This window comes from Chiloscyllium plagiosum, chromosome 38 (genome assembly GCF_004010195.1).
Source record: "Chiloscyllium plagiosum isolate BGI_BamShark_2017 chromosome 38, ASM401019v2, whole genome shotgun sequence".
NCBI classification, from domain to species: Eukaryota; Metazoa; Chordata; class Chondrichthyes; order Orectolobiformes; family Hemiscylliidae; genus Chiloscyllium; species Chiloscyllium plagiosum.
In genome coordinates, this window is record NC_057747.1 from 6860288 (window position 1) to 6878059 (window position 17772).

Sequence of the window (17772 nt, forward strand, 5' to 3'; positions counted from 1 at the left end):
GCATAAAAATTCAGGTCTACCAGTATCGCTGGAGACAATAGTTAACATTAAGTCTAGCTTGACTCTTCATGAACAGTAATGCTGGACTCAATTCTGTTTCTCTCTCTACAGATGTTGCTAGACCTCCTGAGTTTCTCCAGCATTCACAGTATCTTACCTTTAACTGCCTTAAGATAATTAGCCAAAAGAACCAGAGTGGATATTGAGGAATTTCTTTTCAGTTTCACAGGTTATGATCTGGAATGTGCTGCCTGAAAGGGTGCTGGAAGCAGATTCAATCAAAACAGAAGTGTAATGCATATTTACTAAAAAAAAGACAGCTTTGCAAGGTTTCGGGGAAGGCGTACTATAGTCGGTGTGTTATGTTAGGACAGTGTCCCTTTTAAGAGATGAGTCACATGGGCTGGCACGTATGCAATGGACCAAATAGCAGCCTCCTCTTTAGTCTGATTCTGGGAAGGTCTTTCACAGCTGTCATCAAAAATGATTACAAATGATTGAAAACAGGAATAGGAACTACCAGGAGCTTACTGGGGTGCTTGGTGCAGTGTATCTCGGCCACTGTGAAGCTATGGCCAATGTTGGAAATGCTGTGGGTGGTTTTGTCCCACCTATTATGGAATCAGTGTTGACTGATTCCATGAGCATATTAAAAGGCCTACTCTCCTCAAAGGAAGCATTGTGTAGATCTGATGGGCTACTGTTAGGGATCAGGTATTACAGACTTAAACTAGAGCAGGGGAAGTTGATTGCCTTTCCAAATTTTAAGTGTAGACAGTGTGAAGTATTTCCTGAAGTAGGTGAATTTAGGACCAAGATTCACAGTTTAGAAAGGGAGATCAAAATAACTTTGTGAAAAGATAAATGGTGCATTGCTAAGTGGCTATTGAAGCTCATCTGTCTGTTCCAAGCAGATCAGTGAGGCAGAAGGGCCTCCACCTGGCTAAGGCCAACTCTATGACCATAACTTCACTACCAAAAATATTACTCAAGCAACAGTCGCATCTAGGGATTTTTCTGGCTCTAATCTCAGTTCTAAAGCCAGGCACAGCTCATTTCTACCTTCATTCCAAGATACAAAAAATAATCTTGTTTCAATTGTTCTAGGATGCTCCTACCTGCCCCCTGACCAGTTCTCTGGAGACAGTGAAGTCTGCAGATGCTGGAGATCAGAGTGGTGTATGTGCTGGAAAAGCACAGCAGATCAGGCAGCATCCAAGATGCAGGAAAACAGACGTTTCGGGCCGGAGTCCATCATCAGGCTCCTGATGAGGCTTCGTTCATTCCTGATGAAGGGCTCTGGCCCGAAACGTCGATTCTCCTGCTCCTCAGATGCTGCCTTACCTGCTGCCTGCTGTGCTTTTCCAGCAACACACTCTCAACAGTTCTCTTTAAAACTCAATTCTTGCTCTTCTATTGTGCAAGGTTTACACATCTATGTGTGTGTCTTCTCTGACACTCGCACGATTTTGAAGTCTCCAATCCCAATCATCTTTTCACTGTGGACATCCAGTCTCTCCCCAAACAGTCCTCACACAGGTAGCCTGTGGTTCTTCCTTGAACATACCCATCCATTTGCCACCACCTTAAACAACGCACCCTGCGTTTTATTTTAATATAAAAGATATTAAAATGTGAACCTGTCTTTTTGCAGGATGTAATAAATGCACTTAGTCCTGGTCTTACTCAGGCCCCCTTCCTAACCTTACCTGTTGCAACAGTCACTTGTGATAAATGTGTTAACTCTGCTTAAAATTAACACTCTCATGTTACCATACCTCTGTTACTGTGCTTTCCATAGACCATGACTAGTCATCAGCTGCATGCTGCTAACTGCAAATACTCCACCTGTTACATTCAAGCTGTTTTAGTCTGGAAAGTAAGTGAATATATACAACCTCTTAAATTAAATAAATACTGGTACCTTTTTAGATGAGCTGGAAAGACAAGACTGTTGATTTACTGTTAACGTTTAGGCTTTTGAGTTCACTTTGTAAACAGAAGTAAAACTATCACAGCCTACATAGCCACTCGTCAATATACAGTACCAAAAATCATTTACAGAGGAACTTAGTCTCAATGACTCTGCACCACAGCAACCCACACCTGAACAGGATGTCAGTAATTGGTCCTGATTCAATTCAATATTACACTTAGCCATGGCAATACTGCACATTTGACAAAGGATTAGCAGTTCACTGCTGAAATATTATACCATCTACTTTAATATAAGTTTACATAACCACCACAAGTTTTGAGTGCATATGTGTGGGATGGAGGAACCAGTTCACCCAAATAGTTCAGATCTGAAGGTTGATAAATGGAGCAACACCCACAACGTCCTGCAGAAGGACAAGTGCCCGCTGGAGTGGTGGCTGCACGTCAATATCCACACCTCTCTTGCGCAAAACTTCTAAACTCCCTTCAGTAATGTTATGACAATGGTTCACTTTCAGCGAGTGGAGATTCGTGCAATATTCTGCAACTGTCCTGGAAAACACAAGGAGTTGGAATGTTTTTCTAGTACAAATCACACGATGTCACTAATTTAAACTATCAACTATTCAGGGAAATAAAAAGCATTTGTTACACAATGACCTCAGTACAACAGATCAAAGGAAAAGCACAAGCTTTATTGAAATATTGTTTATAAACATTTCTACTTGTGTTATGTTGGATTTTGAAAGCTCTGAACAAACCTCAAGTGGAAATTTTGGTCATTGGTGAACCGCGTTAGAGTCACATGATACCAGAGCAGGTAAGTATGGCAAGATTCCCTACTTAAAAGATATTAATGAATCAACAGTTAAGGGTCACTTTTTGCTGACTCAAATTTTTCTAGATGGTTTTAAACACCATCGAGGCAGTCACTTCTGGTTGTTTTCTTCTTTGTTCTTTCATGGATGTGGGCGTCGCTGGTAAGGGCAACATTTGATACCAATCCTTAATTGCCCTAGAACAGAGTGACTTGCTCTGCCATTTCAGAAGGCAGTTAAGAATCAGTCACATGTAGACCATACTGAGTAAATGGCAAATTTCCTTCCAAGTGTATTAGGGACCCATAGGCTTTTACAACAGTAGTAAGTTAGTTACCATTACTGAGATTACCTTTCAGTTCCAGATTTATTACCTGAATTCACTTGAAATATTAGGTTCTGGGGGAGGATCTGACCCAGTGTCCTCACAGCATTAATCTGGGGTTCTGGATTACTAGGCCAGTGACACACACATTATGCCATCTTCTCCCAACTGTGAACCTAAGATTGAAAATAACTTATCCACTGTTTTGCAGACAGTAATCTCTTTATGAGGGACACTTTACTAAAGTTCAGAATATTTGAAGTTCAGACCTTTGTTCTTTACCTCATGCAATCATTCCGAAGGCGAAGACAGCCAGTCAGATCAAGGTGTTCAAGCTCGCTGCACTGTTTCGCCACCTCCTGCACCGAACTATCGCTGAGATTCGCATTGACTGCGAGAGACAGCGACCTGATCTTTCGGCACTTCCGGACAAGGTAACAGACGGCTTCGTCATTCAGCTGCTTACAGGCGGTCAGGTCAACTGACAGAAGCTGGCAGCAGCGATCAGCCAGGCTCCGCAGTGAGAGGGGATCCACCCAGTCGCACTGCCTGAGGGAAAGGTGCTGCAGGTTCGGGCAGCTCAGGGATAAGGCCACCAGAGACCGTCGGCTCAGACCTCGGCAGCCAGTGATGTCAACCTTCTCCAAGTGATGGTTTTGACCAATCACTGGCAAGAGCTCGCTATCCGTCAGCCAATCGGAGCAGCTCCCTACCATCAAGTGGTGCAGTACCGTGTTGTCTTTCAGTAACTTGCAGAAAGCGTGTTGAGGGATGGCATTCCCGACCTGAAATAAAATGAGAGGAAGAAAGGAAAGAAGTAAATATTTCTAACACACTCGTTTCACCCTTAAGTATCTCCAAAACTATTCCATGCTGGCCCAAATTCCTCCTGTCACTTGCTGGTTACCCAAGGTAACATAAATGCTAACGCTCTACTCACCATACAAGCCTCCTCCCACTTCATCGGATATCTCTTTATTCTTTGCCTTCATTTATTTCTGCAGCTTCCCAGTGAATGGCTAAAGATCCTGCTGTTCCCCATTCACCACATCAGTACAGATGAAATCCAGGACCTACCACTCTGATGTCATACGAAGTTCGGAGTTAGTATCCTTTTTATACATTTCCAGCGCCCTCTATTAGCTCCTGTTTGTGACACACTGTGTAAAGCTAAGCCTCAATCAGTTTACAAAGCTAAGTAGCATCAAGTTCCCAAAAACATTCAGTTCACAAGATTTACTGCACTCCCCATAGTCTCAATACCAGCAGGTTGCCTTGTTCAAGCTGCAATCTCACTGGGAAACAGAATGAACAAACAAGTGAAAGACAACTTCTCTGTAATTATTTTTCCTGTGTTTTTTTAAATAATTCTTCTCCAGTGCTTTCCATTTGTAGTCGTACCATCTACACCCTGTTCTTGAATTGGATAGCAACATTCTCTGGATACCAAGACTCAGCCAGTCATGCAGTGAGGAACAATTTCTATCAAAATCTCTTCATTGAGACTGATGTGGTGTTGTATGGTGATCACTGGCAAAACATCTTTCTCTGTCCATTCACCCTACAGCATATGTAATAGCAGAGCTATACCCAAGCCCTAATCAGAACCAAACTTTCATCTGGTTAACTCTTTACCCTTGAACCCGTAACTCCAAAGAGCTGGTGACAAGAGGGAAAAATAGAATATTCCCATGTGGCACAGTACTGATTATGAAGTCAGAGAATCTAACAGCACACAGGGAGACCATTCATCCCATTACACTTATGCCAGCTCTTTGGAACAGCAATCGAATCAGTCTCGCCCTGTGTTCTCTCACCATTTTCAGCAACTGTTTTCTTTTTCAAGTTTAGATCCAATTTTTTTCTGAAAACTATGACTGATTTTGCTTTCCTGTCCCCACAACGCCTCCCCACGTTCAGACAGTAAGTTCCAGATCAATGACATGACCCTGGCTATCTTCCCAGTCCATCATCCTTTCCCCTGCTCAAAACGATTCACAGGAACTGGCAGCTGGGTGCTGTGTCCCCAACAAGTTACCTGCGAGGTGTCCAGAGTGTGGTAGTTTGCCAAGTAAAGCTGGATCAAGGTGCGGAACTGTTTGCTAACCCGCTGCAGGCAGACCAGCTGGCACAGCGGGAGGTGGCACAGGACATGGGGAACCAGCACATCCTCCCACGGCAGCTCCAGAAGCTGGCACCTAAGGTAAAAGACAGAGAGTTTAAAGTAGGAACCAAGCACAGCGGTGGCCTAACTAGAATCCAACAGAAAGCAACCTTTTACATGTCCTCAGGATGTCCCAAAGTGCTGCAATTCCAATGGATTAAATTCTTCAAAGATTCCAATCACAGCGACCAAATTGATACACAGGATCCCACAAACAACAATGAGACAAGTGCCCGGTTAACTTGCTTTTTGGGTGTGTTGGTTAAGGGAGAAGGTTGCCCATGGCAGCATCATGGGATCTCTCAACAGACAGACATTGCAACAACACATCAACCACATCAGATGATCTATATAGGTTATGTAAAGGTTGGGATCTAAGCACCAGATCTATACATTCTTCAGGAAGAGTGTATGCTCAAAACGTCGACTCTCCTGCTCCTCAGATGCTGCCTGACTGGCCATGCTTTTCCAGCACCACACTTCTTGACTCCTCACTTTCTCCTATACATTCTTTCCCCAATTTTAACTGCAATATATATTACTTTGTCCACAAACCCAAAGGACCCTCATAGCCTCCCCTAAATGTCAATATACATGTGTCATCAGGATGATTACCACTGGAGATATCACAACTTTAGCCTCAGGCCACTGGGCAGGTGAAGGCAGCATATTACTTCAATGAAGAGAGATTGGAAAGTATTGTTGTACTCAGGCTAGGAATCCTTCAGTGACTAACTCACCACCTGACTCCCCAAGGCCTATCCATCATTTACAAGGCACAAATCAAGAGTGTGATGGAATATTCACTTGCTTAGATGGGTACAGCTCCAATAACACTCTGGAAACTTGATACCATCCAGGACAAAGCAGTCCGCTTGAGTTGCGCCACATCCACAAGCATTCATACCCTCAACACCAATGCTTCAGTTGCAACAGTGTGTACTGTCTGCAAAATGCACTGAAGATTTTCACCAACCATCCTTCAACAGTACCTTCCAAACTCACAACCAGTTCCATCGAGAAGGACAAGGGCTACAGAAACACGAGAACACCACCACCTGCAAGTTCCCCTCCAAGCCACTCACCATCCTGACTTGGAAATATATTGCTGCTATTCCATCACTAAATGGTAGAGCAGGACTGATGGGCTGAATGGCCTAATCCTACTGCTATGTGATAACTACCCTGTAGGAAACATGCCCACTGCAGAAAAGGGTGTCTAATGAAACAGTGTGCCAGTACTCTGTCACTAAGCTGTTTCTCACCCAGCTCAATGGCACAGTTATCGCACCCTCCAGCTCATATAGGCTGGCATTTTTGTGTTACATCTCCCTGTTACATCTGTGGTTCAGTCCACTCTCTCCAATATCCTTTCCAAAGAGTCTCATTCACTCTGGCTCCTGGCTGCTGTGACTCTGGAGGGCTGAATTGTCATGCCGGGAGAAAAGTTCCTGATCCCAGAAAATCACTGCAGGAATTTGACCATAGCCACCAACACCACTCTCAGGCTGTGTAGAAACAAGAAAAAACTGGAAGTGGTGAGGAACTGGCCTAAGCAACAAGAGGCAGGGAGATGCTCTAATGAGCAGGGCTGATGATCAAGCTAATAGTCATTCGGTAGTACAGAACTTGAGTATTGCACTCATCAAGACATTTTGCAAGAATACAAATTCAAGGAGAAAACCAACATTCATACTGCATGGGAGGAGAGTGACAACTGGTTGGCATGTGGACACTGGAGAATATACCCATTGGTGCTGACTGACAGCTAACTGGCCTGGTTTAAATTTTAAATCAGGTTGCTTGACTCTGATAGGGCACTAGAGCTTAAAAATGTGTTGCTGGAAAAGCGCAGCAGGTCAGGCAGCATCTAAGGAGAAGGAGAATCGACGTTTTGGGCATAGGGCACGACTGAGCAAAGAAATAAACCAAAGAATGACAGTTACCTATTTTGTTGAGTTGAAACAGGTTCAGCGTTTGTTCACATTCTGTCTGCAAAGAACTGGGCCCTGTGTATTGGTATATATAGCTTCCAGTATGTAGGTGCACCATACTGAGGCAGATTGATGATCCTAAATTAGCTGTCAGCATATTGTGAAGAATTAAAATACTCTAAACACTTCACAACAAGTATGCTTCACTGGCACTCGTACAGGATCGAAGGAGAAACATGGCATTAAGAGTTTTCCATCAGGTTTTCCACTGTTAAAAGTGTTTGTCCAATAGTTAATTTAGCTGGCAACTTGGATGTAACATGAATATTTACCACTTCTTAGAAAATAATAATAAACACAAGCGAAAAGGTGAGTGTACCAATGCAGCAAAATATGATCAACTACATGCAGAGATATTAACGTTAGAAGAAAGAAAGCGAGACTATCTTCACCAGAGTAGGATTGAGAATGTGTATAGGGAATAAGCAGGTAGGGAAAGAATTAAGTTCTGAGTTTTGTGAAACAGGAGGTTCAGCTGAGCATGACTCAGATAAGAACTTGCAGTTAACAAAGGGGTGCTACAGGTGAGGGTAATGGATTAACAAGATGGAAAAGCATTCATTATGTAGAGCCATTTAACAATATTGGAAGCATTCAGTATGTGAGGTCAGTTTAACAAGATGAAAAGTATTCATTATTTTGAAGCCAGTTATTCATTGTGTAACAGCAGATGGCTTAACCTTTGCTATTGACACTCGCTGATCATAAAGACAACATACATATTGAATGGGTGACTGTATCTGGATGCTCCTCCCTGTAAAATGACTATATAGTTCACTGAGAAACTATTATTCCAGAGAAGACAGAGAATCCATGTCCCTGTGTATATTAGCAATTGTTCTCTCTCCCTCCAGGGCCCAGAATAAAGATGAAGGAGGTAAAACTACAATGTGTCTGAGTGTTTTGCTTTAACTGAGGGGGGAAAACGGGATGACAGGATGGTTCAAAGGCATTCAAGATTATAAGGTTTCAATGCAGTAAATCCACTTTCCTGAACATGTGCATCTCCAGCAACACTCAACAAGCTAGTCATCATCTAAGACAAAGCAGCCCACTTGATTGGTACTCCATCAAGCACTTTTTAACATTCACTCACACCCTCTTGCAAAGATGCACTGTGACAGTGTACAACATCAATGAGATGCACTGCAGCAACTAGCCTAGGCTCCTAAGATAGAACCTTCCAAAACTGCAACCACTAACACACAAATGAACAAGGAGAGCAGATACAAGGGAAAATTACCATTGAGTCATAGAGCTGTATAGCGTGCAAACAGACCCTTTGTTCCAATTCATCCATGCCCACCAGATATCCTAACCTAATCTAGTCCCATTTACCAGCATTTGACCCATATCCCTCTAAACCCTTCCTATTCACATAACCATCCAGATGCCTTTTAAATGTTGTAATTATACCAGCTTCCACCACTTCCTCTGGCAACTCATTCCATACTGCACCACCCTTTGCATGATAAAGTTGCCCCTTAGGTCTCTTTTAAGTCTTTCCCCTCTCACCCTAAGCCTATGCCCTCTAGTTCTGGACTCCCTCACCCCGAAAGGAGAGTTTGTCTATTTATCCTATCCATGCTCCTCATGATTTTATAAACCTCTACAAAGTCATTCTTCAGCCTCTGATGCTCCAGGGAAAACAGCCACAGCCTATTCAGCCCCTCTTTATAGCACAAACCCTGGCAAGATCCTTGTAAACCTTTTCTGAAACCTTTCAAGTTTCACAAAGTCCTTCCTATGGCAGATGGACCTGAATTGCAGAAGTGGCCTAACCAATGCACTGACCAATAAAGGCAAGCATATCAAATGCCTTCTTCACTATCCTGTCTACATGCAACTCCACTTTCAAGGAACTATGAACCTGCATTCTAAGGTCTCTGTTCAGGAACACTCCCCAGGACTTTACCATTAAGCAGAAAGCTCTGCCCTGATTTGCCTTTCCAAAATGCAGCACCTCGCATTTATCTAAATTAAACTCCATCTGCCACTCCTTGTCTTATTGGCCCATCTGGTCAAGATCCCATTGCATTCTGAGGTAACCTTCTTCGCCGTCCACTATACCTCCAATTTTGGTGTCATCTACAAACTTACTAACCATACCTCTTATGTTCACATCCAAATCAACCACCTGTGAATTCCCTTCCAAATCTCACACCATTCTGACTTGGAAATACATTGCTATTCCTTCACAAGTCAAAATTCTGGAATTCTACTCCCAACAGGTCTACCTACATCACATGGACTACAGCAATCCGAAAAGGCAGCACGCCACCAGCTTCTCAAGGATCATGAGGAATGCGCTACAAATACTAGCCTGGCCAGCAACCCTCATATCCCATGAAAGAAACTTAAGAGAAAGAAAAATTATCATTTCCACTGGGCAGTCAGTGAGTAGCTAATAGGACATGAGTTCAAAGTCAATGCCAAAAGAACAGAGAGCTTCAAAGTGACAGAAGTTGTTATGACATGGGCAGTAACAATATAGGAGAATCCTAAATAGCTCTTAGTTAAGGAAAACATACAAACACACAGATTAGGAACAGCAGAAGGCCATTCTTCCCCTCAAGCCAGCTCCACCAAGTGATAAGATCATGGTCTTATCCCATCTACCTACCTACAGTCCACAACATTTTGACTCCATTGTCAATCAAAAATCTTGCAAGTATTTTAAAATTCTTGAATTTTTAAAAAAATTCAATGGCTGTGGCCCCATCACCTTCATGAGAGGAGAATGCCACAGACTCAACCCTCAGAGAAAAACATTCCTATCTTCATCTTAAGTGGGAAACCCTTTATTCTTGCAATTCCTTGCTGGGAGAACAGTTTTGTAAATGAAGACTTAAAAGCTGACAGGGAACAACAGAAAGGAGAAATTGTTCTTTTAGCTCCTGCATGCCTTGTAACACCAGGTATAATCGGGTACTGTCACATCATTCTCACTGTGGGACAAACAGGATGTTCTATTGTAAAATGTCCTTTACCTGGTGGAGTTCACTTGACGGCAATTGCTTAATCCCATCACACATGCATGTATGCACATACATCAGGCCCATTTCAAAGATCATCTAAGGATGCCACCTGGTTACACATTGCATTGTGCTCCACTGACACCTCAGTTACCTGCCCTGCCTTATTTCCCAAGAGTAGGTCAGGTTTTGCACCTTCTCTAGTAGGTACATCCACATACTGAATCAAAATGTTCTTGTGCACACATAACAAATTCCTCTCCATTTAAACCCTTAACACTATGGCAGTCCCAGTCTATGTTTGGAAAGTTGAAATCCCCTACCATAACCACCTTATTATTCTTACAAATAACTGAGATCTCCCTACAAATTTAGACCAGTCTCATCAGTGACAAACTCAATCCCCAGCCTGACCACTCAACCATAGTGACCTGAATCCATTATCACACCTTCTATCTTCTGTGGGCTGTGTTGGAGCATTCAGTCCTAGAACTCATAGGCTGTTTGCTTACACACATCTTCACTTTTAACATCAACCACACTGGACATCTTTCCCAATGCCAGCTGGTCTCGTTGGATGCTGAGAGTATGCCCTCAAAATGGAGCTGAATTGGTTCATGGCTAAGACAGAGTTTGTACCAATACACAAAAAGACAGATAACAGCTTGAAGAATGTGATCACTTGTGCTGATTAATCACTAATGGGTGCTGTGGGGGAATTTTAAAGGTTGTTTCCCACCAGAAAGCCCTCCCAACCAACCAATTAGTCTCAAATGTTTTTGTCTCTCCCAGTTTAGTCAGTTGCAGGAAGTGGGGGAGGGGAAAGGTAGGAAGTGTCTGATTATGACACACCAACTCTATGAGTGTGGGCATCTAAGTCAATTAACTGGCCATTCCCTGTCCAATCATTTCATATTGGAGATAGAAAATGAAGGCACATCTGCACATGACCATAGCACAGGGACTGAGTTCTGGCTCGTGATAATTAGTGAATGAAGATAAAGTTCTGGAATTGCAGAACAGTGCATATGGCCATGATGATGAAAAATATGAAATGCCTGTTTGAACCAAAACATTGTCCATCTTTATTTACATGTTGCCATGTTTCAGGTGCCTTCCAGCATTTGCTGTTTGGATTTCAGATGTGTTTGACCCCCACACTTCACCTGTATCAGTTACATATGGTGGAGGGTAGAACCTATATAAGGGGTTCATTATCAATTTTTTAAAAAATCCAGAAAGCAGAGGAAGAGTCTGAAATTTCCTAATAGGGAGAAAATAGGGTTGCAAAAGAGTCCCAGCTGAGGATTGGGAAACACATCTCATCCTGGGGAAAAGGTCAGAGGTGATAAAGGTGGGACATCCAATGGGAAAGGCAAGGAGGTGGTACATACCTCTAGTTTGGGAGACAGGAGATAAGACATGGCAGAAAGATAGAGATGCAGGGGACAATGTCCCCTGAAGAAGAGTTACTTGGAGGGACACATCATCCTCTCTCCCCAAATCACTCCACTGAGGAGTTAGATGGTGGGAAAGATTAGATGGGGAGACATCCCCGTCTCTCTCTACCTCCCCATGCAAGGGTAACAATGTGGGACCTCCAACTCCCGGGGAAGGGTTAGTGTTGGACATCCCTCCTCGGGGAAGGGTTTCAGTGTGGGACAGGTCCTTTTCCTCCCTCCCTGGGCCGTTTGCTCCCACTGTCTCTCGGTCTGACCCGCTCGCGGCTCCTCACCTGCTGCTCTCACCTGTCTCCATGACACTCACCGCACCACTTCCGGCCGGTGTCACCGCCTCTCGGGTCCGCCCAGAAGCCGCGGGTGTCACTGCCTTCACCTTCCCCCGGAGCCGCTGCTGAGCCCGCCCTCTGGCGGCCCCTGATCGCAACAGCAGCTTGTGGTTCTTTCCCGGTAAATCAGCGGGTAAGGAGGTCACATCACTGTGTGATGGGCACGTCCTCCAGTTCAAGGTTTCTCATATACATATAAAATGTATAAATGAATCAAAACTGTGGAATGGTAGGTATATGCACATAATTGAAACAATTAAGTACAAGCACAATACAGCTGGATATCTGAATTAAAAACTGAAATTGCAGGAGAAACTCAGCAAGTCTGACAGCATCTATGGCAGGAGGAACAGAGTTAATATTTCAAGCTTGACAGGACTATTATTCGGAGCCCAGTATTTATACATTTAGATTAGTTTTGATATTTGGTGGGCGGCACGGTGGCACAGTGGTTAGCACTGCTGCCTCGCAGCACCAGAGACCCGGGTTCAATTCCCGCCTCAGGCGACTGACTGTGTGGAGTTTGCACGTTCTCCCCGTGTCTGCGTGGGTTTCCTCCGGGTGCTCCGGTTTCCTCCCACAATCCAAAGATGTGCAGGTCAGGTGAATTGGCCTTGCTAAATTGCCCGTAGTGTTAGGTAAGGGGCAAATGTAGGGGTATGGGTGGGTTGCGCTTCGGCGGGTCGGTGTGGACTTGTTGGGCCGAAGGGCCTGTTTCCACACTGTAATGTAATCTTAAAAAAAAAATTTGATTTGAGATCTTTTTATTCCATGGGTTATTGATGTTACTGACAAGACTGACATTTATTGACCTGATGTCATTGTTTGGGGGATGTCGTTGTTGTCATTCCTAATTGGCTCTAAACTGAGGGACTTCCTTGGCTACTTAAGAGAGCTGTCAAGAGACAACCATATTGCTATGGGTTTGGAATCACTTGTAGGTCAGACCAGGTAAGGATGGCAGATTTCCTTCCCCAAAGACATTGGTGAACCAGATGGGTTTTACAGCTGTTAATGATAGTTGGCATGGTCATTGTTACCAAGTCTAGCTTTCTTTGCAAAATTGATGAATTGAATATAAATTCCACTAGTTGCCATGGTGTCATTTGAACCAAATTCTCAGGAATAGCATTCCAGATCTTCATGAAGAAGATTTTCCCTCATATCTGTATTGTGACATTTACCAATTACTTAAAACCCGTGCCTGCTAATTCTCCATCCTTCCAACAGTTGCAATAGTTTTTTTTTCTATCTACTTTACTCAGACTTTTCATGATTTTGAATGCCTCTATCAAATTTTCCCTTACCTCACTTCTCCAAGATAAACAGTCCCTACTTCTCCAATCTACCCACATAACTGAAGTTCCTCATCTCCGTGACTATTACCATTAATTTTTTCTGCACCCTCTTTAATGACTTCATATTGTGATGCCAATAGCAACTTCAATTCTTGCACTGGCTGAGGTTACCATGGAGCACTCTCTTTCTCAACCTCTCCACTTACCTGAGGTGACCCTCAGATTAAACCACCACCAGTTGTCTCTCTCTCTTTCTCTCTGTCTAAAGAGAGAGCAGCTGGTAGGACAATTGTGACTTTAACATTTATTTATATCATATGATTATACAATACATATAATCATACATGTATTTTGTTACATGATTCCTAAAGTGTGACCCAGAACTGGAAGCAATGCTCCATGAGACCTAACTAGTAAGTTGCACAATAACCTCTTCGCTCTTGTGTGGAAACAACGTTTATCTTTCAACCAGCATCCCCAAAGTTAGCTCAGTGTTTGTGGGATATTACTGTGTGCAAACCATTCTGTGTCCTTCACTTGAATTTTGACTACTCTTCAAAAGTACCTCATTGACTGCAGTCCAAAACCAAAACCCTCAGTTGAGTGCTCCCCTGCCTTTCTACTCAGTGGGGCCATGGGAACATTTATACCCATCTGAGAGTAGACAGGGCCTTGGTTTAATATCCCATCCAAATGTCAGCACTGTTAATAATGCAGCATTGCCTCAGCACCGCACAAGCATCTGAAATAGGATTTATCGACACAACAGTGTAATCCACTGTGCTGCTACACAGCTAATTGGTCAAGGTTTGATTAAGTGCTAGATTAATTAACATTGGGATAGGAGGTAAGCACAGTGAATGAGTAAAATACACGCCAGCTGAAAGCTGCTGAGTGGGCACTGCAGAAATCCCAATGTAGCATTTTTCTGTGAACAAAGAGCTGGAATACTCTGGGATATGCTGTCTGTATTGATACTGAAAGTTCATTCCAGAGACACTGGTGTGTACTAGAGGCTCCAGAGTCAGCAATAAAAAAACATGCATGAGCATTACAAACCAGCAAACTTGAAGTGGATTGCCTCACATTTGTCTGAAAACCTTGAGCATGGCAACATCAACAGCCTCGATCAGCTGAAACAGCACTCAGGGCAATTATAAAATGATGAATTGCTTCGAAAACCCATCGATTACTCGATGGGCAGGGGAGCACTCAACTGAGGCTTTTATTTTTGGATGCAATCAATGAGGTACTTTTGAAGCGTAGTCAAAATCCAAGTAAAGACAATAGTTTGATATTTTTGTCATAAAGTGAAGAAGATCGAGGAGGCTGTGAGCTGTTGTACATTCACATTTCCTCATTTTAATGGTTGCCTCTGTTTGTTAAAAAAAAACTCTTAAGTCACTCTGTAATTCCAAACTTGTCCTGAGAGAACTGGCTTTGATTAAAATGTACCGAGCAAATTACTGCAGATGCTGAAATCTGCTGAAAGCAAAAAATGCTGGAGATGCTGCCTGGCTTACTGTGTTCTTCCAGCCTCCTGCCTTCAACTTTGGAAATCACAGCAGGTCAGACAGTATTCATGGACAGAGACCAAGCAAATGTTTCAAGTTTAGATGACTCTTCATCAGAACGTCATCATCATGCTGATGAAGAATCATCTAGACTCAAAACATTAGCTTTTTTAAGGTGTATTATTTCATGAGTTATGGGCCTCACTGGAAAAGGCCATATTTATTGTCCATTCCTAATTACCCTTGAACCGAGTGACTTCCTCGGCCAAACCACTGAGCCACCGGGGCTGCACGGTGGCTCAAGTGGCTAGCACTGCTGCCTCACAGCACCAGGTTCAATTCCAGCCTCGGGCAACTGTCTGTGTGGAGTTTGCAAATTCTCCCAGTGTTTGCATGGGTTTCTTCCCACAGTCCAAAGATGTGCAGGTTAGGTGAATTGGCCATGCTAAATTGCCCATAGTGCTAGTTGCATTAGTCAGAGGGAAATGGGTCGGGGTGGGTTACTCTTCGGAGGGTCAGTAAGGAATGGTTGTGTCAACGGGCCTGTTTCCACACTGTAGGGAATCTAATCAATTCAGAGTTAATGCAATGAATCTGAAGTCACACGTAGGCCAGACCATAAAAGGACAGTAGATTTCCTTCCCTAAAATACATTAATGAACCAGATGGCTTTTAATGATAGTTTTTTGGTCACCATCACTGCAAGTCAAGCTTGAAATTCCAGATATTCTTTATTTCATCCAAATTTCTCAGCTGCTGAACTCCTATCTCCTCGATTATCAATCCCCAGCCACACCATCACTACATCATCATCATCTGCTCCCCTGCAGGTAAGTCATGCTTGGCAACTCTCCACTTCCTCAGCCAAGTAGCTCTTGCTTATGATGAGGTAGAGAATATCCACAGGCTACTTATAGAATCATAGAATCTCTACAGTGTGGAAGCAGACTATTCGGCCCACTGAGTCCATACCGACCCTCCAGAGAGCATCCCATCCAGAACCAACCTCCCCTACCCTATCCCTGCAATTCCCATGGCTAATCCAACTAGCCTGCCCATCCCTGGACACTATGGGACAACCTAGCATGGCCAATCCACCTAACCTGCACACCTTTGGCCAGTGAGAGGAAATCAGAGCAAACCCATGCAGACACAGGGAGAATGTGCAAAGTCTGCACAGGCAGTCGCCTGAGGATAGAATAGGTCCCTGGCACTGTGAGACAGTAGTGCTAACCACTGAGCCACTGTGCTACCCTGGAAATGATTCACATCTGTCTGCCAGCAAATCCTCATATCAATGCAGCTGACTAAAAACGGCAGGCACCAGATGAATGGGAACCCTAACCTTCATTTGCACCCTCCAAGAATGCAGCATTGCTGGATTTGCCGTCATTTGAGTTGTGTCAATATTACAATGTGTTCCAGTGTTACAATGGGTGATAGAGATGCCATGAGATTGTTTGAGGAAGTGGTGAGACAGTTCTGGAGTCCTAGCCAATTCTTCCTCCTGAAATAGCCTCAGCTACAGCAGAAAGGCTACTCATTGATGTCGTACATACTCCTTGATTACTGGCCCTGGCTACAAGTCTGCAATTCGAAGTAATTCATTATAAATGAAGGGTTTTGACCACCTCCAAAACCTTGCTGCGGAAATGCCAATCTCTCTCTCTCTCTCTCTCTCTCTCTGTCTGTCTTTGACTCTTTGTCTCTTTCATTAACCTTTCTCTTCCCCATTCACACAACTAAAACTGCACTGCTGTAGTGAACGAAGGCAGCTGACCACCACCTTCTCAAGGGCAGCTAGAGGTAGACAATTAATGCTGGCCCAGCACACACATCCCATACATATATATTAAAAGACACAGGCTTATACAATATCCAAAGATTATCCAGTGAAATGTACGCATCAGGACAGAGTGCTGAGTGCAGGATAATCACAATACAATAGCAAATCTGTGTTGATGCTGAGGCAGGATAATCAGAACGCTGGGGAACTGGGGGATGGTACACTGGCAGTGAAAGAGAGTGAGAGATAGAAAAATCTAATGAGTTATTCTTACTGCTCATGATGTCTCTGCCAGTCTGTTCTCTGCCATTTACAGTCCAGGAGGAAGTGCCTGTTGCTCCTCTGTATGAGTTTACAGTTCAGGCACTGGACGGAGCTCCTGTGTCTCTGCGACAGTATCAAGGGAAGATCCTGCTGGTTACCAACTTGGCCACATTCTGAGGGTCAACGATACCACAGGTAAAGAGCAGTTCTGTTGTTCAGTGTCAAAGATGATTGTGTGCCTCAATGGAATATTTTACCAGACTGTGTATAGTGTAGTGGTAATGTTACTGGTCTAGAAATCTAAAGGCCTATTAATGTGCGTTCAAGTCCCACATTTAAACTCAATTGATTTTTTTAAAACTCTGGAATTTAGAGCGAGCATCTGGGATGGTGATCATGATATTAAATGACATAAAAACTTATCTGATTCACTAATTTCCCTTCGAGGAAGGCAATCGGCTGTCCTTACCTGGTCTGGCTTACATGTTGCTCCGGACCCAGATTAATGGCTGCAATTCTGATTCAGATAGGGAGACATGAGTTTGACTCTGAACTGCCTTCTGAACAAGTCACTCAGTTGTAAGGCCATCAGGAAAGAGCAAACACTAACACACCCACATCATAATGACATTTGGATTATGACAGAAAACAAATTCTGAGGTTATAGAGTCATAGAGATGTACAGCATGGAAAGAGACCCTTCGGTCCAACCCATCCACACTGACCAGATATTCCAACCCAATCTAGTCCCACCTGCCAGCACCCGGCCAATATCCCTCCAAACCCTTCCTATTCATATACCCATCCAAATGCCTCTTAAATGTTGCAATTGTACCAGCCTCCATCACATCCTCTGGCAGCTCATTCCATACACGTACCACCCTCTGCGTGAAAAAGTTGCCCCTTA

At 43.5% G+C, this 17772-nt stretch overlaps 2 protein-coding genes across 3 annotated transcripts in view; one reads left to right on the plus strand and one right to left on the minus strand.

Annotated features, from left to right (window-relative positions):
• Window positions 1–2207: 2207 nt before the first annotated feature.
• fbxl15 (F-box and leucine-rich repeat protein 15) lies at window positions 2208–12399 on the minus strand. Of its 2 annotated transcripts, XR_006309673.1 has the most exons (5): window positions 11950–12399; window positions 5120–5279; window positions 3364–3866; window positions 3131–3257; window positions 2404–2490 (listed from the first exon to the last, which is right to left on the minus strand). XR_006309673.1 is itself a non-coding variant. In XM_043678739.1 (4 exons), exons 1-4 carry the CDS (start codon window positions 11970–11972, stop codon window positions 2301–2303), a joined length of 876 nt encoding a protein of 291 aa, XP_043534674.1. In that variant the 5' UTR covers window positions 11973–12367; the 3' UTR covers window positions 2208–2300. The 2 variants fall into 2 exon arrangements, 1 of the variants encoding a protein (XP_043534674.1); XM_043678739.1 differs by lacking the exon at window positions 3131–3257 and having other exon boundaries at window positions 2208–2490; window positions 11950–12367.
• Window positions 12400–16725: 4326 nt separating this feature from the next.
• The window catches only part of gpx9 (glutathione peroxidase 9), a 16011-nt gene continuing 14964 nt past the window's right edge, over window positions 16726–17772 (plus strand). Inside the window, exon 1 of the mRNA XM_043678748.1 lies at window positions 16726–17060. The gene's annotated coding sequence lies outside the window, so the exon portion shown is untranslated. The remainder of the gene's footprint in view (window positions 17061–17772) is intronic.